General features: G+C 46.1%; 9 protein-coding genes and 2 long non-coding RNA genes across 14 annotated transcripts; 5 read left to right on the forward strand and 6 right to left on the reverse strand.

Annotated features, from left to right (window-relative positions):
* Positions 1–210: 210 nt before the first annotated feature.
* LOC136198353 (uncharacterized) lies at positions 211–1,338 on the forward strand. Its single transcript, XM_065988276.1, has 8 exons — positions 211–264; positions 314–475; positions 540–627; positions 693–762; positions 818–868; positions 941–996; positions 1,046–1,183; positions 1,233–1,338. The coding sequence occupies exons 1-8, from the start codon at positions 233–235 to the stop codon at positions 1,287–1,289; spliced, it is 654 nt and encodes a 217-aa protein (XP_065844348.1). The 5' UTR covers positions 211–232; the 3' UTR covers positions 1,290–1,338.
* On the reverse strand, positions 1,210–2,425 carry LOC136198352 (uncharacterized). The gene is made up of 4 exons (XM_065988275.1): positions 2,222–2,425; positions 1,735–2,163; positions 1,577–1,681; positions 1,210–1,525 (listed from the first exon to the last, which is right to left on the reverse strand). Exons 1-4 carry the CDS (start codon positions 2,387–2,389, stop codon positions 1,343–1,345), a joined length of 885 nt encoding a protein of 294 aa, XP_065844347.1. The 5' UTR covers positions 2,390–2,425; the 3' UTR covers positions 1,210–1,342.
* LOC136198354 (START domain-containing protein 10-like) lies at positions 2,414–3,436 on the reverse strand. The gene is made up of 5 exons (XM_065988277.1): positions 3,186–3,436; positions 3,095–3,131; positions 2,919–3,021; positions 2,730–2,867; positions 2,414–2,680 (listed from the first exon to the last, which is right to left on the reverse strand). The coding sequence occupies exons 1-5, from the start codon at positions 3,342–3,344 to the stop codon at positions 2,488–2,490; spliced, it is 630 nt and encodes a 209-aa protein (XP_065844349.1). The 5' UTR covers positions 3,345–3,436; the 3' UTR covers positions 2,414–2,487.
* Positions 3,437–3,487: 51 nt separating this feature from the next.
* Positions 3,488–6,660, forward strand: LOC136198358 (rho GTPase-activating protein 39-like). Its single transcript, XM_065988281.1, has 13 exons — positions 3,488–3,745; positions 3,972–4,110; positions 4,169–4,345; positions 4,392–4,721; positions 4,781–5,023; positions 5,077–5,149; positions 5,208–5,358; positions 5,412–5,541; positions 5,602–5,715; positions 5,774–5,931; positions 5,990–6,142; positions 6,219–6,327; positions 6,379–6,660. The coding sequence occupies exons 1-13, from the start codon at positions 3,633–3,635 to the stop codon at positions 6,577–6,579; spliced, it is 2,091 nt and encodes a 696-aa protein (XP_065844353.1). The 5' UTR covers positions 3,488–3,632; the 3' UTR covers positions 6,580–6,660.
* Positions 6,661–6,823: 163 nt separating this feature from the next.
* LOC136198333 (uncharacterized) lies at positions 6,824–7,707 on the forward strand. 2 transcript variants are annotated; one of them, XR_010672762.1, is made up of 4 exons: positions 6,824–6,918; positions 6,972–7,066; positions 7,248–7,357; positions 7,426–7,707. It is a non-coding gene; the product is annotated as an uncharacterized lncRNA (long non-coding RNA). The 2 variants fall into 2 exon arrangements; XR_010672761.1 differs by having other exon boundaries at positions 6,831–6,918; positions 7,448–7,707.
* A 42-nt stretch (positions 7,708–7,749) lies between these two features.
* Positions 7,750–9,337, reverse strand: LOC136198296 (uncharacterized). The gene is made up of 4 exons (XR_010672733.1): positions 9,236–9,337; positions 9,079–9,180; positions 8,226–8,288; positions 7,750–8,176 (listed from the first exon to the last, which is right to left on the reverse strand). It is a non-coding gene; the product is annotated as an uncharacterized lncRNA (long non-coding RNA).
* Positions 9,338–9,581: 244 nt separating this feature from the next.
* On the reverse strand, positions 9,582–15,476 carry LOC136198562 (ras guanine nucleotide exchange factor K-like). The gene is made up of 25 exons (XM_065988544.1): positions 15,288–15,476; positions 13,749–14,828; positions 13,618–13,686; positions 13,493–13,558; positions 13,229–13,431; positions 13,133–13,178; positions 13,050–13,067; positions 12,865–12,974; positions 12,684–12,816; positions 12,427–12,629; positions 12,208–12,316; positions 12,086–12,153; positions 11,921–12,030; positions 11,651–11,862; positions 11,538–11,595; positions 11,387–11,481; positions 11,274–11,331; positions 11,014–11,217; positions 10,691–10,959; positions 10,514–10,642; positions 10,283–10,459; positions 10,136–10,233; positions 9,954–10,080; positions 9,789–9,898; positions 9,582–9,735 (listed from the first exon to the last, which is right to left on the reverse strand). The coding sequence occupies exons 1-25, from the start codon at positions 15,312–15,314 to the stop codon at positions 9,717–9,719; spliced, it is 3,798 nt and encodes a 1,265-aa protein (XP_065844616.1). The 5' UTR covers positions 15,315–15,476; the 3' UTR covers positions 9,582–9,716.
* On the forward strand, positions 15,195–18,730 carry LOC136198566 (SH3 domain-containing YSC84-like protein 1). The gene is made up of 8 exons (XM_065988548.1): positions 15,195–15,747; positions 15,799–16,026; positions 16,080–16,144; positions 16,198–16,439; positions 16,494–16,672; positions 16,954–18,051; positions 18,108–18,326; positions 18,374–18,730. Coding segments are annotated over exons 1-6 (1,065 nt in total). The 5' UTR covers positions 15,195–15,746; the 3' UTR covers positions 17,304–18,051; positions 18,108–18,326; positions 18,374–18,730.
* A 113-nt stretch (positions 18,731–18,843) lies between these two features.
* On the forward strand, positions 18,844–19,743 carry LOC136198567 (protein phosphatase inhibitor 2-like). 2 transcript variants are annotated; one of them, XM_065988550.1, is made up of 4 exons: positions 18,844–19,010; positions 19,060–19,269; positions 19,324–19,419; positions 19,476–19,743. In XM_065988550.1, the coding sequence occupies exons 1-4, from the start codon at positions 18,943–18,945 to the stop codon at positions 19,516–19,518; spliced, it is 417 nt and encodes a 138-aa protein (XP_065844622.1). In that variant the 5' UTR covers positions 18,844–18,942; the 3' UTR covers positions 19,519–19,743. The 2 variants fall into 2 exon arrangements, with proteins under 2 accessions (XP_065844622.1, XP_065844621.1); XM_065988549.1 differs by having other exon boundaries at positions 18,854–19,010; positions 19,324–19,415.
* A 441-nt stretch (positions 19,744–20,184) lies between these two features.
* LOC136198564 (epsilon-sarcoglycan-like) lies at positions 20,185–22,290 on the reverse strand. Its single transcript, XM_065988547.1, has 10 exons — positions 22,237–22,290; positions 22,054–22,173; positions 21,830–21,978; positions 21,700–21,772; positions 21,439–21,649; positions 21,018–21,386; positions 20,872–20,966; positions 20,716–20,821; positions 20,550–20,659; positions 20,185–20,499 (listed from the first exon to the last, which is right to left on the reverse strand). The coding sequence occupies exons 1-10, from the start codon at positions 22,277–22,279 to the stop codon at positions 20,273–20,275; spliced, it is 1,503 nt and encodes a 500-aa protein (XP_065844619.1). The 5' UTR covers positions 22,280–22,290; the 3' UTR covers positions 20,185–20,272.
* Positions 22,243–26,212, reverse strand: LOC136198563 (uncharacterized). 2 transcript variants are annotated; one of them, XM_065988546.1, is made up of 9 exons: positions 23,760–26,212; positions 23,546–23,713; positions 23,433–23,498; positions 23,133–23,377; positions 22,952–23,076; positions 22,728–22,896; positions 22,536–22,672; positions 22,362–22,489; positions 22,243–22,308 (listed from the first exon to the last, which is right to left on the reverse strand). In XM_065988546.1, exons 1-9 carry the CDS (start codon positions 26,137–26,139, stop codon positions 22,301–22,303), a joined length of 3,426 nt encoding a protein of 1,141 aa, XP_065844618.1. In that variant the 5' UTR covers positions 26,140–26,212; the 3' UTR covers positions 22,243–22,300. The 2 variants fall into 2 exon arrangements, with proteins under 2 accessions (XP_065844618.1, XP_065844617.1); XM_065988545.1 differs by lacking the exon at positions 22,243–22,308 and having other exon boundaries at positions 22,309–22,489.
* Positions 26,213–26,457: the final 245 nt, after the last annotated feature.

Raw genomic sequence — 26,457 nt, forward strand, 5'->3', positions numbered from 1 at the left:
GTTTCTGATTGTCTTTGTCATGCCATTGCCGACGAAGAGCTAAAAGGTCTTCATTCTCGCTTTGAGAAGTTGCAAAAGGTGCTTCATGTAAATTCTTTCAAATGCAAGTTTTCGTGCAATGAAGCAGACAACTAGACCATAGACACTTGTGTGCAGTGTTGTATCAATATCAGGCATTCTCTAACCTATCGATTCTTAGCGTGCGGCCGTGCGCAGCGTCGTCCTTCCAGCTATGCTTTCTGTAGAAAGCAGTTCGAATTCGAAGTAACGCAGTTTCCCGAATCACCGTCATTTTCTACCTCCTTCCTCCTAGCCGACTAGAAGGATCGTGGGTCTCGAACCCGACGTCAATTGCGGTCCCCAGCGGAAGCCACTCGCAATCGCACTCAAGAGACGTTCTCCTATCGACAGCGGTCGCGCTATCATCGTCTCCCGTCTTTACGAGAGGACTAGGAAGTGGAGGAGGTCGAGAAAGGCAAGAAACGGCGAATAAACTCGTTACATTGTTGTGGAACGATCCCCGCCCCCCCTTTCTATAGGGAAAGCGTCTTCCCTTTACACTCGTCCGATCTATCGTCGGACGGCAACAACGTCGAGCACAGTCACATAGACGATTTCGAATCGGATGTGAGTCTTCGGGGGGAAAGGAAAACACAGAAAAACTCGAATCTTTTTCTCTCCCTATCCCTAAGGATTGGATGCCTTCTGGAGATGGCAACTATCTAACCGATTTCGACGATGTGTCGGTCACAGCGTCGGACGGTAAGAATCATACATAGAGTCGAATTTTTTTAATTAATTAAGTTTCGACGTTTAGATTTAGATTTTCATCACGAGTTATATTACTTTGTAGAGGAGCCGTCAAAAAGTATGTTATATAGCGAGACTTTGATTTCATAGCCCCTCACTTCCTTTTTCTCTCTCTCTCTCTGTTCATAAGAAAAGGCCAAGTGCCCAGAACATCACTGTAAAGAGAGAAAAACGAAATCACAAAAGGTGATATCACTATATAGGAAGAGTAGCGTAGTCTCAATGATTCGATTAGAGTGACTGGGACAAGAAGCACTATTACCAGCGACTGTTGAGCCTATCTAGAGGCAAGCGAGAACGCAGCAAAGAAAAGCAGCAGCAATACAAGCGAGGCCTCAAGGAAAAGAGAAGCGGACTATTTCAACAAGAAGAAGTACAAAGTCACATAATAATAATAAATTAAGATAATGATTTTTTAATAGGTAATATTCCTTGAGCGATCTGCAGACGACAGAGAGGAGTTTCTTGTTGTGGATTAAATTATGTCACGCGATGATTAGTATCAATACGAATCCCCACATAAGATTACGTATTATTTTTTGACTGGCGCCTTGCTGTTTTGACTTAGCTTCACCGCCTGTTTACGCATCTGCGAAAGTCGTCTTGCCTGCGCCGCTCCTTCGACGGGACTCATGCCTCTGCTACTGTTTCCCGCATAGGATGACTCTTGGAAGAAGCCAGCAGGGGATGATCTTCCACCCGAGGTAGCAGAACCCTGAGATAGTCATTTTAGAGAGTGTGTTTTTAGCCTGTGCATTCGTTTTACCTTCTCTACGCTTATTCGCCTAGCAAAGGACGGTATCTTTCTCAGCGGAGGTGGTCCCGCTTTTGTGGGGCGTCCAGCGCCACTCTTTACAGGTGCAGTCCCACTCTACATGTAAGCAAATATAAAAGAAAAATATACATATATTCTTTATGTTTTGCCTGTTTTGTATTGGCTTCGAATCCCTCAAAGTCATCACAAGAATCCGTCTCCTCATCGTCTTCCTCTACCTCATTCTTCTTATCGTCATCGTCCTCGTCATCGTCGCTGAGAGACTCAATCTTAGAACGTTTCTTTGGCACTGTTATTTCCTCGACATCATCATCTAGTTGAGAATCCCGTATGGAGCTCTCCTGCTCCTGTTCCTCTTCCGTGACCATTAGAAGGCCGTGTTCTGACATAAATTTACTGATTTCGTCGTCGTCGTCATGGCCACCACTGTTGCCTGTGTCCGATTTTGCCATGGTGATGGACGATGATGGTAAGACGAGTTCCACGACTTCTTCCTCTCCCTCCTCTTTTAAACTCGATCCCGATGACGTAGTAGTTTCTTCGATGACGTCAGATATTTCCCGGACAATTGTCGGGTTCTGTAAAGAAACGGGGACTTGGGCGAGATTAGGAAAGGCATAGGGGGAGGCGCCCTACTGCGGCAATTGGAGACGTTTCCTTCGATTTTTCGCTATTGGGAACAAGCCATCGGCACGATTTCTTCGAATGCTCGGCTAGAAGGTCGTAGAGGCACTTGTCCGATCCCGGTCGGGTCGAATTGAAGTAGCCTAACGCTTTGACGAGAAGAGGATAAGGATCGGTCATAGAGAGCCTATTCTTACGGTGCAGTATGTCGTACGTACCATTGTTGATTCAATTAGCAAAAGTACAGTAGATACACGTGCACTCACAAGTCACAGTGTCTAAGTGCTGTTTTTCTTGTAATACTTGACCATTTCGTCGCGCGATTTGAGGGGCGATGACGTAGAGAGAAAATTGATTACAGATGCTGGTATTGATCCTTTAAAATCAATCTGAAAAATGAGCGTTACTTTGCTCGAATTCGGATCATCGGCATTGGGTCGAACAACGACACCCGAAAATATTGTTTGGGCTCTAGTAAAAAATCCACATATAATATAGACGCGTAACTATTTTTTCTCACCGAACTAAATTTGATTGGGGAGGAGCCTTGGGATGAGTTGCATGCTTGTAAAGTATCATTGTTTTATCGTCACCCTTTCTAACAGTGCAAGTCTGAACGACATCTCGATTCTTGCACGGAAAAGGAAACTTGCCCACCCTAAAAATCCCACTAGTACTGTACACTTTGTATATCTGAATAGCTGAGTACCAATGAATGACTTTGTGGTCATCGTTGGACTCAATGACTTCGATTGAAGCAAACTGCGTGTCCCATTTCTTTCTTAGATCAATATCAGTTAGGAGTTCAACGACTGCACGACGGCAAGAAACCCTCTCTTAGTCTAACAAAATTTAATTTCTACTGTATATAATGCACACACTCACCGTCTTTCATTGGAACACCGGGATATTGAAGGAATCCCTAATAGTGAGTGAAACATTCCAATGCCCAGGTATTATTATAAGAGGGGTCTACTTTGAGAAGATGTATGCTCTCTCCAGACGTCTTTTTACGCCACACGGAAGCGTCCGAAGTCTGCTTTGCCACTGACCATCCCTTATCGCTGTCAGACTCTTCTTCAAGCAAACGATCGAAATCGGCATCAGAACACACAACTGATCCTTCCGCTGCCATTGGTTGTTGTCAGAAAGAGAAACGCAGCTGTTTAATTACAGTAGTAGGACACAGTCTGACAACGGACCACTTCCTTGGAAAAAATACCTTGGGGGCTACTCCCGTACACGGCGCCTGCGCGTTCTAATTTCTACATACGGGAACCCATCAATTACCATCTGATCGCTTCTCGCTTTTTCTGACGACGTTTTGGTGCGATTTCGCCATTGGTTCGAGACTCGCGAGGTGACGAAAACTCGCCGACACCCTTCCGTCGCCCGCTCGACTCGCAAGGCCCCCTCGCGCAGGATGTCGTCCGACGACGAATGGGTCGAAATCATCGAACCGGCATCGCGCGAGCACATGTTCGCCAACCTGAAGACAGGAGAAGTCCTCTGGGATCCCCCCGAAGGCGTGCGAGTGTAAGGAACCCTAAGGGGGTAACCACGCCCACCAAACAAAGGCCACACACAAGACGTCTAGTCTAAATACACTCACTGTAGCGGTAGATACAGGCATTCTACGATTGCTCGCTCTGTACATTTAATTAATCAATAGTTAATAACTTATAGATAGTCTTAAATTTTTAGTTGTGATATAGGAAGTCTGAGCTCACGTGATCTATTCTTTCGTGTGTCTCTCTATTAGTAAGGGTACAGATGATAGTCAGTGGTGGGAGCTTTATGATTCGTCGACGTCGCGATTTTACTACTACAATTCGCACACGCAAAAGACGGTGTGGAAAAAGCCGAAAGAAGCCGAAATCATACCACTTTCTATGCTACAGGTTAGCCGACTTCCTTTCGCATATAGAAATCAAAAGAGAAAAATGTGGGGTCCTATAGAAAGTTGTGACGAAACAGCAACAGCAAGAAGGAGGGCGAGAAGAGGTCGATGGAAAAGCGAAAGAAGAAGAAAAAGAAGAAGAAGAAGAAGAAGAAAAGGAAGCGGAAAATAACGATCCCCCGGATGAGAATCCTTCACCTGAGAATCCCCAAGAGGAGCCTCCTCATCCGGAATCTGTATGCTATTTTAATCAGTTTATTAATTTATTGATTTTTGTGGGAGGTGGAGACTCCGGAAGTGTGCAACAACGACGACGACGCGCAGACTCCAGACAGTGGCATGGCAACGGATAATAGCGTAGAAGATCGAATAGAAAAGGCGAAAGAGAAAGTAGAGACGAACATCCCGGATCCTCCCCCTCCTCCCAGCAGTCCTCCAATCAAAGACGAAGAGGAAGGAGACGGGGGCGGGGCGTCTTTGCTATCTTCATTGAGAAGTCTGACCGAACGTAAGAAAGGTAACGTCGAAAAATTAAAAGCGTCGCTGGAAGAGAAAGAGAGGTCGAAGAGCTTCGATCACACTTCCCCACGTGATCACACAACATCAACATCAGTAAAATCAATTAATCAATAAATAAATAAATCTCTATATAGAGATTTATTTATTTATAGCCGGAGCGTCGCGTTTCCGTTGGAGGTTCGCATACCCTTTCCCCTGTGACGTCACCCAGTGCCTTGGTGCCGCCAGCCGGAGCGCAGACTCTCGGTGGCGGAATTCCCGTGGCACCCGTCTTCGTTCTGCCGTCTTCTAACGTAAAACAATCCCGTATGGAGCAGTACGATCAAATCGCCCAGCATAAGAAAGGAATCTTTCGCAAGAAAGTTTCCATTGCCAATATGCTCTCATGGACGAAAGTATAATAATAATAAATAGTATTGCATCTAAACACGTGACGTACCGTAATTAGGATTCAATTACTCAGCCAATGATCAGGACGCGAGACAAAAAGACTAAAAAGGAAGCAGTCGATTTATTCAAACGTAGGAGGGCCTCACTCATTTAATTAATTAATTAATTAATTAACGATTTATATATCAGTTCTGCAAATGTATATGGGAGACAAGCGCGCTAAAAAAGACGTCGTGAAAAAACTCGGATTAGACATTGTGACGCGCGGCTGGTCGACGCCGCCGCTCAGAGACGAACTCTACATTCAACTGGCGCGACAAACAACGGGAAACACGAACCCGTACGTAAAAAAAGGCAAGAGATTTTTTTAAAAAAAGAAGTCTTCCCCTATAGGCAAAGTTTGATACGCGGGTGGGAATTATTCTCCACGTGTCTCGGCTTTTTTCCCCCTTCGCCCAAGTTTGCGTCGTATCTAGAGGGTTACTTTTATCGGCACTTGGAACCAAAGGCAAATCTTAAAGGGGTCAGTTATTGAGTCTGTGTAGCAAATAGAGAGAGAGAGAGAGAGGAGTCGTGCTCTTAGGTCCCCGTAAGCGCCCATGCAAATCATTGCCATAAGAGGCTCGAACGAATGGTTCAATCGGGTGCAAAGAAAGGCATAAAGAAGCCGACAGCCGACGAAGTCGAACGAGCCAAAGTCCGACCATTAGAATAGCATATACATGAAGTTCTTTCTAGATAGATTCGTTGTTTAGATGGCTCCTTTTAATCCTTCCATGTTTGGTAATACGCTCGACGACGTCATGGAGATTCAACGCAAGCGGTTTCCGGATCTCGTCTTGCCGTGGATCGTCACGACGCTCTCGAAGCTCATACTCGATCGCGGCGCTCAGAAAACAGAGGGAATATTTCGGTGCCTAAAATTCCAACGCAACTAAGCGATTATTTTAGGGGGTTGGGCTATTTTTTAGAGTTCCCGGTGATATTGACGAGGTAAATGGCTTGAAAGCTAAAGTGGATACATTTGAACTGTCGAAAGACGTTCGAGATCCGCACATCCCCGCGTCCCTTTTGAAACTCTGGTTCAGGGAATTGTACTTCCCTCTCATTCCAGAAAATTATTAATATCCTCTTCTCCGTAAGTTGTTCTATATATAGAGGCCTTTCTTCTCTGCTTTTTTTTCCTTAACTCGTCTGTACTGATGAGTGTGTTTATAACTGTGATAACGTTCCCAATGCCATATCAGTAGCTGACTCCCTTCCCTCGTTAAATCGTCTTCTTTTGCTCTACACCGTTCGCTTTCTTCGAGTAACGCCTCCCATGCGCGCAAAGTGTCCAATTATTAGACAATTCTCCTAGGAATTTACCAGAGACGAAGTTGTTGCCGTCACAAAGATGGATATTAGTAATTTGTCTATGGTATGGGCACCGAATTTCCTGCGATGCCCCTCGTCCGATCCCAAGGAAATCTATGACTATACTCGACGGGAAATGACCTTTCTTAGAACACTTATGGAAAACTGGGACTGTAGCGAAGTGAACGAGTTCCTTTTGACTTAACTAAAAGTGTCTGTGTCGTTCTTTGCGTATGTACGTGTGACTGTGTTTTTGATAAGGTAATAAAGATAAATGAGAATGAAATTCACAAGATTTTACAGTAGAATTAAAGGTTTTTGCTTAGCGGGCTTTTTTATTCCGGATATACGGGTTTCGGCACATGATCATCACGTGATGGGGTCAGAATTCGAAGAGAACGCTTCTGGGCTGTGTGAGCACTTAGACGCTTCATCACTCCAGTGTTACTGTCCACCATTGTTCCGCACAAGTCGTCGCACGCTTTGCATCATGGAAAGTAGAGACGGAGACCCGAGAGAACGTTTTTTTTGGACTCACTACCACGTGATAGCGATTTATCCAATTGATTCACAGTATGCTCTATTGCGTCATCGTAGGTTAGCATTCCCGGATAACGGCGTGACTGCAGAGAAGCGTTCGATGTTTGGAGCGCTGTAGGCCAAGTTCCTGTCGATTTGATCGCGTCTTATCGGTGAGTATCGGTTGTTTGGATTAATTAGCGTTCGGTTTATCCGCCCAGCGCGCGATTTCGCGGCGAGGGGCCCCTCGATAGATTTTCGAGCCGATCCTCTCTCGCCCGTTCGTTTTTTTCCCTGTGCGAATCTTCCAATGGCATGCGCGCGAGTGAAACCTACTCTATCTCGTCTTTTTAGTGCTCTTTTCTTCGCCTGGCGCGTGGCGGCGGCGGCGAAAAGGCAGCAGCAGCAACAGCGGCGCTTCTGCGTCGTTTATAAGCACGCTGGACGAAGAATCGCTATTTCAGGTAAGTTATACAGACTCGTCTTGCAACGAGAAGAGGGGCCCCCCTTACGTTCCTTCTAACTGAAGTAGGCTCTTTTCTCTTTTGTTTTAGTCTTTTCTGCGAACTGAAGTGTTCAAGGTGGCAAGAGAACGTCTTCGCGCGCGTTTTTTAGTGCATGAAAATTTTAATGCATGAAATTCGCAGTACAGTAGAAGCCTTTGATCTCCAGGGTATGGAGACAAAGGCCGCGCGCTTTAGCTTAGGGTAGCTTGCGTGCACTCGCAGTGCGCAAGTCTCCGGAGAAGCGAACGCGAGTAGACCACGCAGTAGGTCGCGCGAGCGTGTATTTTCAATAAATATAGGCGAAGCTATGTTCAAAATTTTATTCGAAATATCCCGTATGTAACAATTAAATTACAAAGTCCTTCTTCCTCCTCCTCCTCCTCCTCCTTTCTTGGTTGTCCCTGGGCCGTCGCTCCTGCGCTGCCACTTGACCCCCCTAGGAGGCCAAGCGGTGAGACTGAGACTGCAGTCCCCACAGTGAACTTTAACCCAAGTCCACAGGGGGTAGGCACATTAACCTCCAGCCACCAAGGAGGGAGACTTTAACCCAAGTCCCCAGGGGAGAGCACATTAACCTCCAGCCCACAAGGAGGGAGACTTTGCCCAAGTCCCCAGGGTGAACTTTAACCCAAGTCCACAGGGGAGGCGCTGATTAACCTCCAGCCCACAAGGAGGGAGACTTTAACCCAAGTCCCCAGGGTGATGTCTTCGTCTACATCTTCTTCTTTCTGCATCTAATATCGTCGGATTGGTTGATCCGTTGGGGAGAGGAGAGAACTAAAATTCAAATTGAAACCAGTGCATTCAAATCTACTGTCTTATTTACCTTGAATGACTTGAGGAACGCCGTGGAGGAGGAGGGAATTGATCCATGTATTGATATAGGCATCTACAAAAAATGCTGATTTCAGCCAAAATTTGAGGTGTGAGGTCCTTTTGGTGCTGCAAAATTAAACAGGCAACCCATCCCCATCGTTTTATAAAGAAATCTTAGCAATCGGAGAGGTTACCAAAATGAGCAAAAACCATGAACTATAGTTCACGGTTGCTTAAAAATCTCAACTCACGGATTTCCAAATAAACGCGCTAGATCTACTCTATTTTATCATTAGAACAACCCTACAAGGTCAGACACTTTGTACGGATCGAATTTCACACGAAAAAAAGATCCGCTTCCGGTCACACTAGTATCAGCCACGCCCCTCAAAAAATCAACAAATTTGGTGCAGTAGACAAATTTGAGACCGCGGAGTTAACTATGGATTTCAGTTCTATCGTTTGACGTAGAAAATTCGGAGTTTTGAGAGATAGGGTTTTTGACCAAAAACCATGGACTATAGTTCACGGTTGCCTAAAATCTCTACCTCACCGATTCTCGAATAAACGTGCTGGATCTATCGCAGTTTCATAGTTTAACATTTCTACGGGGTCAGACAGTTAGTGCGGGTAATTCTATGAAATGAAATTTGACCAAAACCGTGAACTATAGCCCATGGTTTTTCAATCGCGCCGATTTCCTATCTAACAGTCTTAAGCGATAGATACTCTTTGTCCTAGTTTTAAGATCGACACTGGCTACTCAACTTAGAGCGAAAACGGGTTCGAAAAATTGGGAGCGGGGCGAGTAGCCGTTTCACTTTCTTTTGGGGCTCCCTTCAAGTCGCGATCGCTTGTCTTACCGTCTTGCTTGTCCAGGGATGATTTTTAAGCGGACAACTAGCTTAAACGGCTTGTCGATGAACGAGAATGACGATCGAAGGCGCACGTGGTGTTCGCGATGTCTAAAGAGGGCTCCCCATAGTCTTTTTCACTACGCGATCCTTCTTTTGTTCTTACTTTCAAACTTGAGACTCCTTCGAGTGCTTTTTCGCTTCGTTTTCGACGTCATTTCGCAAGACGAAAATCGCGTCCGGGAACCGAGATACAGAACATACGGGTTTGCAGACACAGGCTACCAAATAATTTTCACTGTACGTAGCCACCTCGGTAAAAAAACCCGCAGGAGAGAGCCAAATTGTCGCTGCTCGGTATTTACAGTAGCCCATATGTAGAAGAAACGATTTTGCTTAGCGGGCTTTTTTATTCCGGATATACGGGTAAGACACCGGTACCCACAATTTTACAGTAGCCCGTATAAAAAAGGAACGGTCTTTTGGATATACGGGTTTTAGGACACTGACACTATTTTCAAACGTGTTTATATATATTATTCTTAATTGTTATTGTACAATGCGTAAAAAATCGCAAGTCCTCTATGAATGTCTGCCTTTTCAAGCAATTAAATTCTAGGTGAAAATTATTAGTTCTTTTTCTTTATTTACACAGATGGTTTCTCTCTACACAAAAACGACGTAATGCCAACCGAATTCTCAATGCCAATTGAATCTACCTTGGTTCTTCCCGCAGCGAGACTTCACTCAGGGCATCGTCATCAAGATGATGAAAATTCGTGAGCGGATTTACCAGAGCAGGGATTTGCTCAAAATTATACGCTTGTCTCTATAAAAAAGAGTTCGCTATTGGAAGAACACTTCTTTCCAGCCTATATACGTACCTGATACGTCTTGAAACTGCGCACCTGTGAATAAATAAGACGGCATTTGGAAAAATTGATAAGCCCTTCAGAAGTGAAATTCTTGTTCCCGTGATCAATCATGGTCAAATCAGCCATGAAAATTCCCCTGCAGAAAAAAATCATTAGGCCCTTTTAATTCAAATTGCGGTGATTCTACGTACAGATAGGGTATGCAGGGAGGGTCAACGTGGCCCAAATCGTAGCGCAACCGCTTGAAATTATCAACTGGATTAATGAAGGTCTTCATATCAGCCAGTTTCTACGTAAAAGATTATGACTTCTTATAGGAAACGGAGGCGCATGCATACCTTCGTCATTTTCTTGTCCATTTTTTCAAGTTTTGCCTTTGTGCGCTTCAGCCGATCAATAGCGGAATGATAGAGACCTCCAATGACGGCAACCATTGTGTTAAAATTGTGAATCTTGTACAAATAGTGCGCCAATTCGATGAAAAGAATCATACGTCGCGCACGATCTTTAGGCGTCTGCACACAAAAAAAACGGTGACTACGCTATGAAAAGGAATAAAGATTTCTTACGTTTTGAGACAGTATGGCTGTTGCCACCCATTTCGTTATGCAGTTCACTCGGTCGATAACTTTCAAAACGTTCTGGGCTTTGTGCTTGTACTTGGGCCGACACCACGCCTGATTGAGCAGCTCAGACGGCTAAAAAATAAGTTAAATTAAAAATCAAAATTATAAAATAGTCTTTACCTTTATTGCCGCGAATAATTTAAAATCGATGAGAGTGATTTGCCGCGCGATTTCTTCCGCGTGGAAGTCGAACAGACTCATGACGTTTCCGACGTGCGTTGGGAGGCGAAGTCGCGGCTTCGGCTTGAGGGACCACACGCCGCGCAGCGCGTTTTCCTCATCCTGAATAGCGACGAGATTCCGTCTCAATCGACAGCACAACTTGGGCCAATCGTTGTACAGAATCGACGAAGTGAAATTCAATAAACGCGTTTGCAAATTCACATTTCCTTCGTTGCAAAAAATAAATAAATTAAAAATTGAGAATTTTTGAAGTGTCTCACCTTTGAAATCGTCGCCGTGTTCCACCCAGAGACGAAGTGCGTTGATGACGCGCGCCTGTATCGACGTTCTCATGTTGCCAAAGTCGCTGTACGACATGTCAGCCGGTCGAACGATGTGATAGCGTTGAATCAGCTTGGCGAGCAGATTCTCCGGCGTCGTGAACGTCTGATACGACAGCAGAAACGTGTGCACGAAATCCAAGTCTAAAAAAAAACAAAAAATAATAATAAAATAGATTTAAAAATGTATGATGGCATACCGTGATGATCGGAGTGGGTGAGCTGTTGGATGAGTTTATTGAACGTTGCTGACGCCACCTGCAAGATTTCAGAGCTCCTAATCTTATTCGTCTCGTTTTTTGACTTATTTTACCGTGTGGGTAGGCGATCCATCGGGGCCTCGGCTCGTACTGAACTGAATATTCGTTCGACAGTCTGAACCTTCATCCCAAAAGTTTTCACCGTCATCTTTTTAATTAAAAACAAGCTAGAACCTAATTTCTCAAATAATAAAATTTACGCACCGTGCTCCATGAACGATCGTCTAAAGGGACAGTTTCTCCGAAGGCCTCTGCTAGGACTCTAAAACAAGAATCATAAATATAATATTCCAGATAATTTTCTATTGTCGTTGCACCTTCGCTTCCATCGCGAATCTTTTCTCAGTGGTCGGACTTGGAGTGCTCGCAATGAAGTCGTCGTCCCTAAGCACTTCCATGTTGCTCATTCGCTCCTTTTGCCGGCTCACAAGCCTCTGTCTTCGCTTGTGAACGACAATCACTTTCAACGTCGTTTCTTCCGTAACGCCCTGTTGGAGCAAATTCGTCGAAACGTCAATCATTCCAAGTCCTGAGTAAGAGAAGAAGGTAACAAACGCGTTTATATAATTAGTGCGGATTTTTTTCACCGTCTGCTTGAATGGTGCAGTTGTCTGGGAAACGGATGCCGTAGCGACGGCACAGCGACTCGCGTATAAGCCAGCCAGGCTGACTCAAATCAAGCGATAGTTTTTCCAATCTAAATTATTATTAATTCGTCTTTATAAATTCGCTATGATGATGATATCACTAACGTTTCATTGGGATCGTGGTTCAGGCATGTTGCGATCTTAACGGGGGTCATTCGAACGACAAACGATGTCTATTGAATAAAAACGTAGTCTTCTAAGTGAGAGAGAACCCGTTTTAAACTTACACTCTGCGTTTTATCAACGGAGATGCACTGCCAGAGAAATTCATCCGGTAGAAGTCTCTTCCCATTGTAGTGATACAACCCGTAAAGGCAGGCCGGATAGTCAAGACAACTAACGCAGAACAAAGGGGTTAGGACTATCTCGAGGTATTTTGGTCTATCTACTGTGAGACGGAAGGAGATGAGTCTCACTCCTTATCTTAAGCTATTGTGTCTACTTACTTCATTTCCTTTACGCTTGATATGATGTTTTGTATGGTAGCGGATTCAGCCACGTCGAGCTGAATGATTTTGAAGGCGGTAGAGACTTTGGAACTGTCCTCCGAAGTGATGGACTGGCTTCGCCACGAGCGACCAGCCGCCATAGGAAAAACGCACAATTCAAACGAAAACGTCTTATACTTCTCTCGAAACTCGAGAAAATCCTAATAGAGATTAGATATAGATTTTTTTATCGAGCTATTCGTCGCGTAGCGAACCTTTTCGACGAGTTTATAACTGGAGAGAAACTTGTAGTCCTCCAGCCACAGTCCCCCGCCACTGCCGCGAAGAAACAGCGCGTAGTTGCGCCACTGAGACGACGTCGGATCGGGAAGACGCCTCAGGACAGTACTACAAGAATAATCCAGCTTCCTTATCTGGGGAGACGGCGTCACTGACCTCACTAAGTCGCCCACGGTTTGGTCGAGGGTCACGCGGATTTTCCTTGAGCTCTGCAAGGCGGGGATGGAAACGTTGAGCGTCACAGGCGCCAGACGACCCCCGACAAGCTGTTCAAAGGGCAAAGAAAAATAAGCCATTTGATTAATCAATAAAGAACGGCGGCGAGACGACGGAGAACCCACCTTGCATTCCAGCATGTCCTAAGACGAGAAATCGATACGTTTACATATAAGATTAAAGGGTCGAGTAGCCGCGCGTGGCTCACCTGTGGGAGAATCTCGTACGTTATCACGCTGTCTGTGACTTTCATTCTAAGGAAAATCGATTAAGGAGAGGTCCACGGATCGATCGATCGATTTACCTCGTGTTGAGTCGGGTGTGATAGAGAGCGAATTCGCCCTGACGCGTGTCCATTTCGTGTTCGTGGAGAGCGAGGACTTCGTCGAGAACGGATTCGGTTCGCGTGAACTGGTCATATTCGATTGTGACGAGAGATTCGACTTGGGGTAGGGCGACGCGAGCGTAGCGAAACTCGGGAAAAGGGGACTTCAACTCGAGGAACCCCTTAGGGGGGAGAGAGAGAAGATAGAGACTCTTATCACTTCGAATCTATGTATGTATGTACCTCATCTGGAACTTTTTGCTCGTAGAGTGATTTCCCATTTTCCAGCCACTGCCACGTTTCCGTGTCCTAATCAAGGCACAATTACATACGTAGAGACGACCAGATGCATTAAAATTCCAACGCACTTCGTCGAACAAGCACATCTTCAGGCAGCTAAGATCCGGTTCCGAAACGACGACGTAATCAGAACACCGCTATATAAAAAAAAGAAAAAATTCCGGAAACTGGTCCTTTGCCACTCAAAACTATCGATTACCTTCAATATCATATCAATGACGTCACTGACGAGCGTATAAGGAGAAAAGTGTCCCTTCACGCGACGACCGCGCCCACGCGCCCCTTGGCACACGGTCGCCGGCAAAGTGACGGTAATAGCGATTTCGTCGCGAATAACGAAATGACGTTCGTGCCACTGGACGGTGGTCTGACCGCCGCTACTCGTCGAACCGAGAAGCCGTTTGAAGGAGAATCGACGCGAAAGGCGTCGCGGCGTCGACGACGTCGAATCCGACGACGAATCGACGTCTTCCGACGACGGAGACGACACGGACGTATCGTACGGCGCCGTAAAAACGTCGTCGACGGGTTCCGTCGTTTCGGCGGCGACGACGTCGCAGATCGATCCGCTGCCGCTCGATAAGGATCTCATCATCATCATCGTCGAACCGCCTGGCGCCGATTTCATCTTGACGAGCGTCGGCTTCGTCGTCGGAGACGGCGTCATCTTCGTTACTTTCGCCTTTCGTATAATCGACTTTCGACGAGGCGGAACGGGCGACGTTGACGCCGCCGCAAACGGCCCTTCGCCGTCGAACCAGCTCGGAGTTCGCGGAAGAGACGACGATGGATAAGAATCGACCACGCCTACGCGATTCATCGTATCCTCGTCGAAACGTCGACAACCGTCGACGAAATCGTCGATGTCCGTTGCGCTGATCGTCGACGATTGGCTGAGTTGGCGTACGAGTTCGCGTTTGCGCACGTCCATGGCCGCGGCACGTGAGCCGAGGCGACCTGGAACGAAAGCGCCGAGAGGAGCGTCCGTTTCGCTGCTGCCCGTGCTATCGGCGAGACTGATGGTGCTGAATCGAAACGGCTTTCGAGTCGAGCCGCCCGGCGAGCTCGAACGCGAACCGTCGAGACGAGGGCTGGGAGCTAAGTCCGATATTCCGCTATCGCTTGCCGCGGTTACGCTCAGATTCGAGCTTGTTCGCTTGGGAGCGAGTCGTCGCGCTGGAGACGGCGAGGAGAGATCGTCGGCGGTGAGGGTGAGAGACGATGTCGACGTGTAATCCGTCATTGGCGAGTACGAGCGACGAGTGTGGTGTAACTGAGACTAGAGCACACAAACAATGGATGTTGTTTGGGGGGCACGAGATGCTAATTGCATTATTTAATTATTTATGGGGTGTGCAATGACGTGTTGGTGAGGTCGCGACCGATGATGGGCTAGCGTCATTTGTGCCGACGTTTCGTACTCTATGCGTTGGAGAGATTGCGTGGGCGCGAAACCGCGGTTCTAAAAGAGGGCACTTAGAATCGTTGCCGTTTCTAACAGTAACGAGACCAGGAAATTGAAAAAGGAGGCGAAAGAAGGATTTTCGTCGAAAGGGAAGCGAAAGAACGCGTGGGGAAAAGGGGGAGTGCACGAGTTCGAAGAAAGGGGGCACGATGACGCCGCATGTAGACTATAAGAACGGCTTCATGCAAAGGCTTCTATGCACAGTGCAGTTCCTGTTGCTGATTCACCACTACCTAGGGGCAGTGGCTAAGGGGCCCTCTAGATCCTTCTTACCTCGCGTCTCGATCTTAACTCCGTCATGGCTCGTGTCTGTCTAATTCGGGACGGCGACGCCTGTCGGTTTAGAGTGCGTGCGAAACACGGAACAGGATGCGGCGCGATCCCGCGTTTTTTCTCTCGTGCGCGAAGTATTCTGATTGCAAAGCAGCGCGGTTAGGTTTCGAAAGAAACGACAACACTTTTCGACTTCCGATTTGCCCCTATAGGGGAAGAGAACATTGTTTGGCTTAGAGAGAGGACGCTGCCCACTCCCACTCAATTTAAACAATCACGCCTACTCACCCACACTGCGGATGTCGAGTGCATTCGTGGTCGCTTGCTCGCGTGTAATTTATAGCTATGGTTACCGAGAGAACGCAAATTTCTGCGGCTACATGAATATGAATTAATTATTTATTCCATGCAAGATATCCGGGCTTTTGTTTATCATTTCCTTACATCCCGTACATCAACAGTGAGTAGAGATGTGCAGTACGATTGCGTGGACTTTCTAGCCTCTATGTAGTGCCACTGAACAATCCCCTACCAAAGAGTCTCGCCGAAGAGTGCAAAAAAGCGGCTCGCATTCTAAACGACTTCACAATCCCATCTGCGTCAGCGGGACCAGACAGTCTCATACCGTCAAAAGTCATAGCCGGCGCTCAAGGTCTCGCAATAATGACCGTCGTCAAAGCGGGATTCCTCATCTCAATTCGCGGGGGATCGGGACTCGTTGTGGCCAAAGCGGAAGGCCGTACGTAACGCGCTAGGTCTATAAAACACCGGAAAGGGGTGTGGTATTTATAGGTTGGTCTGCACCATCTGCTATAGGATTGGCAGGAATCGGTGGCGGCTTTGAAATTGGGGCCGAGGTCAATAATAGATATTTATAAAAAATTAGATATTCAAATTGGGGATTATATAGGTTACGGACTTTGTCATTGTTCTCAATAGTCAATCGGCTGTCGATGCGTTTTCTAAGGGCGGTAATGTGACATTGGGTGGGAATTTGTCCGTGGCCGCGGGTCCCATTGGTCGAAACGCCGAGGCGGACGTCGCCGTTCGATCTCCCGCTGCCGTCTATACGTACAGCAAAACGCGCGGTCTTTTTGCTGGAATCTCATTGGAGGGCTCCGGACTTATCGAACGAAAGGACGCGAATCGAAAGTAAAAATTATTTTTCCCCCCTATAACACGTATGTGTAACAATTTCTTTCTAAGACTCTACGGGGCTGAAATAAGAGCGAAGGAGATTCTATCTGGTTCCGTTCCCCCTCCGGACGAAGCGGCTCCTCTCTACAAAGCCCTCGAAAAACAGGCAGAGAGAGTTGCCTTGGAAGTGGAAATGAGCGGCGGAGGAGGAGTCACTCCTCCAACAAAACGTGCAGAAAGCAAGTCAGGTATATCTATGTCTAGTGTTTAATATATATTACACGCCCCAGTTTGACCTTTGTAGCTAGTGTAAGGGAAATATCGTAGGGGAAAACGGGGACTCTTGCTTTAGGAAAGGCCTTCTCTGTCATTTTCGCGCGCTCAAACTTCGTTTCACGCGCCCTTATCATTATAAAAATGTGCGCGCTAGCTTCCGTCCGGCTTTAATTCACGTACGCGGAAGATAGGCGACAGAACGCTTTCCCCCGATCCGTGGCCATGAGAAAGACGGGAATTCTGCGTTTTTTAGGCTCGAAACAGAAAACCAAAGTCGCGAGCTACGCCGAAACTCGACGTCAATACGCGGAAAAGGATAGTCGACGGTCTAGCCGTAAGAGCAGCTCTCCTCCGCGCAGCGGATCGTCCGCTTCGCGACGATCGTCGTCCAAAGATCCGACGAGCGCCGATTGGGACGCCGTTCTCTACGCGGAAGCCGTCTATCCATTTCGAGGCGAAATGGAGTGCGATTTGTCGTTCGAGAGAGGCGCTACGATCGAGGTTCTCACGCGAACCGCGGATCAGTTTGACTGGTGGGAAGGGAAATTGCGAAACGGGCGCGTTGGGATCTTTCCAGCGAACTACGTCAAGCTTCTAAGTTAAGTGTACTGCAGTCATAGTCACAAGACTGGATTACATCGAAAAATTCCCCTGAAGGACTCAAACAAAGATGACGTTTTAGGTTATCAAGCTAATTTGGTCTTGTTCGTTTTGATTGGTCAAAATAAATGCGAATTTTGTATAGTTTAACAATGAATTGAGCTGTGTATTAGCACAACTAGGACACTTTCTCTCAAGAACGGGGTTCACGTGAGCCGTTTGCGTGGGGAGAGAAGGGAGCACCACCACTGGCCAGAATTACGAAAATGAAGGAGACTGTTTCTTCACCAGTTTCGAGGCTACTGCGCACGTTCAAAATCAAAAAACAGCACGTAGGATATGTCTCTATTGGCAAAAAACACTGGACAAGGCTCGCGGAAATGCCAACGCCCAGGGACTTTGGCCTAGGGAATCCCTCTTGTCATAAATAGTATTTAAACCCCGCGGGTTTCCATCCTGTCATAGCTAGCTTGACAGACTCGGAGAATGCAGAAGCTTCTTGTTCTCTTCATGTTTCTTTCTATGACAATGGCACAGACTTGCAAGCTTCCTTCGTCGTATGAGAAACTCTACAAAAGAGCCTTCAACGACGAAGCACATGACAAAAAACAGAATCTCGTCTTTCTCTCATTCATGTGCAAAGAGGGCGAAATTCTGACGTCAACTGTCAGCGGCAAGATGACGAGAGTTCTCAATTCAACGTGCCACGACGGAAAATGGGAGCCCAACTTTTCAAACTACACCTGCAAGGGTACGAGAACGTGGAGAATAATCCTATTCCATAAATTATTGATTTTGGGAATACAGCAATACGATGTCCAAGGCCCAAGGACACATACTGCTACACGGCAAAGTGGACGCAAATGGAAACGTCGTTACGTGGTCCTGAAATCAACCATGAAGTTGTATTCGAGGCCAAGCGTGGGTACGAAATCAGCGAACCGAAAGCCATCACGTGTGTCAAAGTCACCGACTCTAAAGCGAGACTCAACGGAAGTCGTCCCACTTGTAAAAGACTCTGTAAAAGTGAGTCTAATTCTATGTGAGGGGGTTTGTTTAGAAATTCTGTCTAGAGCCGAAGATTAAGAATGGATACGTCTTGTCTACAAATGACGAAGATTTTAGCTCAGACGAATTCCTATCGACTGGAGACTACAAAGTGCGCTGCAAGAGGGGTTACAGACTGAGAAAGGGATCAAATCGAAGCTTCTCCTGCACTGAGAACACTAAGAAACGTCGAATTCGGTTTGCGGGAGGAAAACGGCCCAAGTGCGTTGTGGACAAGGCGAAAAATCGCACCAAATTGCCCAACTGAACATTGATGCATAAAATTTTCGATTCTACGTACTGTCATAAATATTCGCTGCTTTTTTTCTAATCTGGCCTTACGATATGTGTCCTCGTTTATGCAAAGAGTAAAGTGCAACTGATGATGATGATGATGATGAATTGTCCTGGAAAATCTCCCCGAACATCAATGATGGTTCGGGGAGATTACCGAGGACGCGGGGAGGGCCCTTATGACTATCCCCGAGCCTACGCATTACGTTACGCACCTTTTCGTCTCTCGAACGTCTTCGACAAAGCACTCAAACTCGCGTTTGAGGAATCTTTACATTTCGCAGTTCCCGTATAGAAAGAAATGGCGACGTCCGATCCGACAAAACAGCCGAAAAAGGGAATTCTCAAGCAGCGCGGCACTGCCGAACAGTTGAGTTACTTTATAACGGCTCGAAAATCGCTCTATAACGCCTCGAAGGTATCCGGGAGTGCGCTGGGACGAAATGAACATTCTAATGACGAATCATCCGGCGGACAAGGACTACGGACACATGAAAATCGACGAACCGAAGACGCCGTATCAGGCGTACGAAGATCCCGAAGGCAGTGGAGCGGGATCGGAAGCGGAGGCGAAATCGGACGACGAAGCGACGAAAGATCCACTCAATCTCGAGAATCTCGCTAGCGAGTAAGAAAAAACGGGGTTTTGAGGGATCGATTGTGACGATAGAGTGGGAATTAGGATTGAGAGAGCGAATAAAATGCCTATATGGAGTAAGAAATCGGAGGAGGAGGAGGAAGAGCAAGAGGAAGAGGAAGACGAAGAAGAAAAGAGTGGGTAGAAGATATATAGAAAAATTACTTGTTTTTATTTATTTTTACCTGGTACTGTAGAACGACGTCTCGAGTTCAAGAGCAAACGACGTCATCACTATGACGAATATCTCATGGTCCAAAAAGCAAAAGAAATGATGGAGAACGACGACGAAGATGATGAATATGACAATCAAGAAGAAGATATGCAACAGGACTCATAGCACCGAAAAAAATCTAAACTCAATAAATGCATGTATACTGACTATTTATCTGGTCACTTCTAATGTCTTTTCGCTATTCGTGTAAATAAGGTGTAGAAAACAAAGAAGAGAATGATGAGGCCCAAGGCGAAGTAGCACGACAGTCTTCTGTTCGATGTGCCCATCGTTGTCATGGATTTTAATCGATTGAACGTGCTAGCCAATAGGGTGCCACCGGAACCGAAGGAATCTCCCTTGATTTACGGGGATGACGTCATTCTTAGGTAAATTCGCCGTTTCTTACCATGTCGTCTAATAATCGGTTTTGTCCGCGCGTTTCTTGTTCGATATCGACGGCTAGCTGTAGGAAATGGTGTTATTTTGCCCGTTTTTGGCTCCCGTCTTACTGATTTGAGTTGAGATACTTTTCCCGATAGATCGCCGACTAGCCGATCGTTTTCCTGCTCCAGAAGCTCGTCGACATGTCCGCCTGGCTTTCGAGACTTGCCGCCGTTCATCGGCGATCGACGAAAGTCCATGAGAAGAAAAAGAAGACCACGCAAAGTGCGACGACCGCAAGCGCGCTATTCTCAATGAAGATAAATACTCATCTACCCGCAAAACACGTGGACGCACGAACATGAAAGAAAAGAACAAGAGAAAAAAATCGACTTCCTAAACATCCTGCGGTTCGCTCTCGACGATTCTTTCGCTGCCAAACGACGGCGGTTTGGCGTAGGAAGGAGCCGGTCCCAGATCTCCCTCAGCGGACGAATAACTGGTCGTGGGACGATGACGTGGCTGTGGCTGATCCGGAGAAACATGGGGATCAACCATAGACGGACTCACCGTTCCGCTTTCGAGAAATAAAGGCGGTCTCACATAGGCCGGGGGCTGACGACCTGATAAAACGTCAAGATATATAGGATCTCAATAATGAGTTTTTATTTACCCTCGGAGGGCTTTTTCTCCAGGGTACTCTCGGCGCTTGAATAGCGAGGAGTATCCCTATAGGATGGCACGCTTTTCTTTGGGCTCAGCTCGTCGTCGTCACTAGAAAACCTAATCATGAAAAAAGATAATCGATTCTGAGCCATAAACTGATTTATTTGCCCTACATTCCCGATTTTCTGTACGAGTCTGGTCTGTCGATTTCGTCATCACTGTGCAGAAGTACCTTTCGATTAACGGGCTCCTCCGCCGGCCGAACTCGACTCGCCCTCTCTGAAATATTAATTATTGAAACCCGATCTATTCTAGATACTCTACGTCACCTTTTGACACAAAAGTGTCCCAGTTTGGCTGCACGGGAATGCGACGCAATTTCGTCGAAGCGCCCTGAATCGCTCTCTTGTTCACAATCACTTCACTAACAGAGAGAAATAACATGAGTGAACCCTAGTTCTAATATTGACTGTACCTTCCATCTGGCACATCTTCAGGTTCATAGGCTTGCGTTACCTTCCTCCGACCACACATTATATAAGCGAGAATGAGGAAGAGGACAATAGCGACGACCAGTAGAGCAACGACGGTTTTAAGGAAAATATCCAATTGATCCATGTCATCGTCACTGGGTCTTGTATCTGGCGTGTAGCCAGTATTGAGTGAACCAGTATATGGATTGGTCTCTGGTTCAATAGTGACCATTTGGAAGGAGCACCAGTTAATGTCAAGATCTATTGATTGATAGTTGATTGGAAGATCTCGTAATGATCCATCTGAGCATTCTGTTGTACTGAGATTTGCAACGGCGTTTCTATTAGCTGGCCCGGCAACGATGTACATCCTGAAGACACCAAATTAATTTATTAATTTATTTATTATTGATTTTTTGGTACCCTTCTTTTGGCATTTGTCCTGGAGCTGGTCTTGATAGACGAGTACCCTTTTCTTCATAGGTAAAGTATTGAAAAATGTTGATATCAATTTCCTCATTTGAGGACCAAATTCCTTTGATTTCATTTTCAAAATTCTCCTTATTTGCACTATTTTGATGAAAATCGAAAAGATTCATTGTAGTCAATTGAAACAGGTACAGTTCCTGAGGCACTATACCAAATTTAATTAATTATTTAATCAAATTACCCCAAACTATTTACAGCTCCCAGATTCCACACGAATCTCCATCCGCTTAGAAACGGAAGGATATTGAGTCGAACTAAAAGCCGTAATCTAACGAGAAAAGCAACGCTTACGGACTGACGTAACGCTAAGAGCATTCTTTCTCACGTCCACAAGGGTCGTCGTTCCTTTTTGGCTGGATCGCGGTGTTCCGTAGAGGAGACCCGGCGAAAGGCTACTGTCGTCGAGAATAAGACGTTTCTGCATGAATTGGATCCAATCGGACGACGATACGACGACGTAGGAGATTTCCGAGCCTAGAGAGATCCGGCGGATACGCCCGTCGTACAGTTCCGCCCTCCTTCGAATGCGAACGCTTTTCGCTTGCTTACCGTCGTTCGAAGTGAAGCCGAAGTCCGCTGGATCGATGAGAACGGCGAAGGCTTCGTTCGCTAGCGTTTCGTGACGAAGCTCCGCTTCCGATTGGCACAGAAGCGCGACGACGCATAGGACTAAGAAACGAAACAGTTTCCTCCTTTCGCGGTAAGTAGTCGTGCTATTTCGCTAGAGCAAACCTGTGCGAAACATCGTCTTGATGTTTTCGTGCCTTTCGTGCATACCGAAGTCTAGTGCGTTAGCCTACGAATCTACACTTGCAATTCGGGTCCGAAAACCGCGTCGCTGCCGCCCTCAGCCGAACCTTCGTCGTCGAAAAGAGTGTATTCCGGACCAAATATCGCTATTTCTTTATCCAAGAGATCGATCAGCTCGGAGAACGTGGGTCTTTCGTGCGGTTTTTGCTTCCAGCACCGAAGCATGATATCGTACCTATGCGAAGACTCCATTCTATCATTTTCTCACATTCAAGACTTACACGCTTCGCTGGCAATCGTACGGACGCTCCAAACGGTATCCCTTCATCAGTTCGTTGACCATTTCCTTTATGGACATCACAGCATACGGCACTTCCGCCTTCGTCATAATTTCCCACAGTGTCACGCCAAAAGCCCACTGTAGAACCCGTATTAGACCAATCATGTATCCATCCCATAATCCATTGCCTTACCACATCTGACTCTTTGGTGAATAGGAGATCTTTGATTGCTTCAACAGACATCCATCGATAAGGCAACCGCATCGCCCTCTTGCTCGGATCTTCGACTTTAAGTTGGTAATTATCTGCCACGCGAGCCAATCCGAAATCAGAGACCTTCACCCTCAAATTGTAGTCGATCCTAATGACCAAATATGATAAGCCAGGGAAGCTGATATTGATCTCAATTCACGTACATGCAGTTACGGGCGGCCAAGTCACGGTGAATCACTTTCTTTGCGCCTAAATAGACCATCCCCTTGGCAATCTGTCTCCCAAAATTGAGCTGATCAACTGAGCTCAATGGCTTTGCCAGAAAGGTCTAGTAGATAAGTAGATACAGCACAGCACATACATATTGTAAACGATATAGTTTACCGTGTTGCTCTCTCCGCTTCCGCTTGTTGATGCTGATTGACTTGATCGGGCTCTCGACTTTCTCAAAAGCGTTTTCAGATCACCCAGTTCCATGTAGGGGAGTAGAATGACGGGGGAGGGAGGAAGAAAGCTGCCGAAGCTTAGTTTCGATATTCCGAGCATGTTCATGACGTTGGGATGTTTGAATGTCGTCATGATGATCGCTTCTTTGATAAAAGCGTTCACTGCCGAATCGGAATCAAAATCTATGGAACATACATATATCTTTGTTCTATGGTCTCATTTTAATTATGTAAGGACCTTGAACGGTTTTAATTGCTACCAATTCGTCCTTCCACTGACCCTTGAAAACGAATCCAAAATTTCCTATAAATACGCATGCTGACGTCATGAAATTGATAAATAGTTGGTACCTTTTCCAATTCTATGTTGACTTTTTATTTGTGCTGGATTGATAAACGCTTTGTCAATTTTGTCTTTCAAATCGTCTTCAAGGGCAATTTCGAGTCCTGTCGGCAGTTCTCCTGAAAATGAGTGTCGCTCATGTAGTAATATACGCACAGCCCTATCCAGTGGTCCCTCTAAAACGTATCGTTGTGAGAAGTCTTGCATGCAACGTGCACTTACGGTCATCCGAAATTGCTGCTTGGTTCATTTTTGCCAGCATAAGGGCAACAGCAATGATCAGTGCAATAGCTGGCGTACTTGCCAGCATCACAACGCTTACCATAAGTCCGACACAGGTATCTTGCCAAAGCAGAGTCGATAGTAGAACACAGTAACCGATCAGGCATCCGCCAACAAATAGAACGGCTAAATATTCTCTGTTCCACGTCTTTCTGTGCTCTCTCGCTGTGTGTACCAAGAAGAGAAGCAGAAGAGCGAGGAGGACAAGAGCGCTGTACCAGTAGGCCAACACCGATAAGGCGCTTTGACGATCTTCAATGCAAAGTCCTTTCAGAGAACTTGAGCTACTACTCGTGGTGTTCGCAGCGACAGACAACGCTATTTGAATTCCCAACAGCACGCAGAATCCCGGTCCTTTGAGGCAGATGGTGACAAGGCGAGACGTCATCATGCTGGTTAGTAGACTGATAAACAGCCAAGAAAAACAAATCGAGTTTCCAATTTGTATCAAAGAGTCGAGAATATAGTCATCGCAGTCCAATGGCTCTAGAACACCCACAGATGATAATATAGCAATTATTATGGAAAACAGAGCGTCTGTCGATAAAACGATTGGAAGATCGTGCAGACTGATGGATACCAGGCTAGCTTGTCTCTTCTGATACACGTAAAATATGAAAAGGACGGCCGCTGCTGTAGCAAAAAGTAGAGGTAGAACTACCAAGGAATTGTCTTGGCATGATGGCGCAGTTGTGGGTGCGGACGTTGTGGGTTCATCGCAGAGACACATATCGCTACGTGACACCACTGGAGTAGCAAAGCTACACGAAACGGTTTCTGACTGACTTGCCTCTGAGTTATTTTCATAACGCCATTGGCTGTCTTCGTTGCCGCAGTCATAGTACAAGTAGCCTATTTGGTTGGATTGGAGTTGATTGGTGCGCGTGCTAAAGTTGAAAATGTCAAACTGCCATCGTTTGGGCTGAAGAAAGGCATAATTGGCTCCTATACAGCTTCGCTTGTTACTCAGCGTGTGTACTAATGCTCCAGTTTGATTGTTATACAGGATAAAGTTTGAAGGCCGATCACTAACGTCTCCCGAAAATCGTTGAAAGTCCGTGACGTGAGGAGTCTGTGCTTTTATGTATTCCACGAGCATCATGACGCTGTCCATAATCAACCCAGCCTTATAATTGCGACTCAAGATCGAAGACCACCCGTTTAGCGAGTCAGTTAAATTACACGTTCTACGTTGAATACTGCACTCGAAGTTTTGTTCCCAGTAGTCGCGAAGCCAACAATTTCTCTCGAGTTCTGCCGAGTCGGCTCTCAATGACGTCATGTGGTTCTGAATGCATTCGCTGCTGCCAACGTGATACTGAAGTCCCCTGACTTCTACTCCTTTTTCTATCAGCTTGACTATCGATTTCTCTATTGAAGGATAATACGATGGATCCCCCCACAGTTGGCCAATTAGAAATGAATACTCCGTTTTCTCGCAATTGAGTCCGTTGTCACTTACGTAGATCTCTAGAAATTCATGTACAAATTCTGTGTTTGCTATAAGAATTATGAATCCTTTGCAAAGATATTCTTTCTCAGCCATCCATTCGTTTGTCTGTCTTGGCACATCAAAAACAGTGCATTGACTTGAACCCATTTGGTACGTCGAGCTTGCAAAGGTATTGTTGTCTTGATAACATTTGAACGAATAATTTCCTGCTTTAGACACAAATTCTTCCAAAAAGACTTGGCCGCAAATGTCGCCGCTGGAGACGACGTTAATATTGTTGCTATTTTTGGTGCGAATTGCGTACTGAGCAGCGGCAAGTGCCTGCATTTGACATCGCAGTTCCAATTTCACAGCGTTATTGTACGTTTGAATTAGTTCAGTGTTTTGTATATCATCTTGCAGTGGAGGTTGGTCAGTAAGAAAAAAAATCCCTCGAAACTGTCCCATTGTTATTGCTTCTTTAGCGTCAGTTAGTCTAACAGCAACATCCTCAATATCTCCTCTAAGATCACTTCTTTCCAAGTCTCTCGTATTATAAGAAGGACCCAAAATAGTTACCAATGGCTTTTTACTCGTAATTATATTCTCACGGTACTCAGGAACGCTACATTCTCTCAAAGTACTAACAGCTTCCGGAAATCGACTGCACGTATCCCATATCTCATATCCAAGCGTCACGTTGGGTGGCAGAAGTTGTCTTTCGTTCACGAATTCGATAGCCGTTATGAGAGCCTCAGCTTGCTCTATGGCGTGCCTGTTATACTGAGGCGTATCCAACATTAGACTGCATTCAGAATTGAGAGCAGTAGAATTACGTCTCCCTCCAGCAAACAAAGCAGCGATCGTATACGTTCCAGGAGACTCCATTTTTCGTCTAACGTGACAGGCTGACTCGTCCGGACACAGTCCGCGAGCAGCGGAGACCGACAACAAAAAGCAGGCGACGGTGGCCAAGTTCATGGTGAACCCAGCGATTTGAGTGCGGAACTGACTCAAGTCAGAGGTCCGGCGGATGTACTAGCTTTCGCTTTTCAGTTTTCACCGCGGACGCGTTTCATTTTATTAGACGTTTCCGGATTAGTGATATAGCTTAGCTAATTAATGTTGATCTTGAAGTAGTGTTACTGGCCAAATACTGCTTCATCTCGACAATTGCAAACTCTATGAAAAAAGCATTGATTCGAT

This window comes from Oscarella lobularis, chromosome 19 (assembly GCF_947507565.1).
Source record: "Oscarella lobularis chromosome 19, ooOscLobu1.1, whole genome shotgun sequence".
Lineage (NCBI taxonomy): Eukaryota > Metazoa > Porifera > Homoscleromorpha > Homosclerophorida > Oscarellidae > Oscarella > Oscarella lobularis.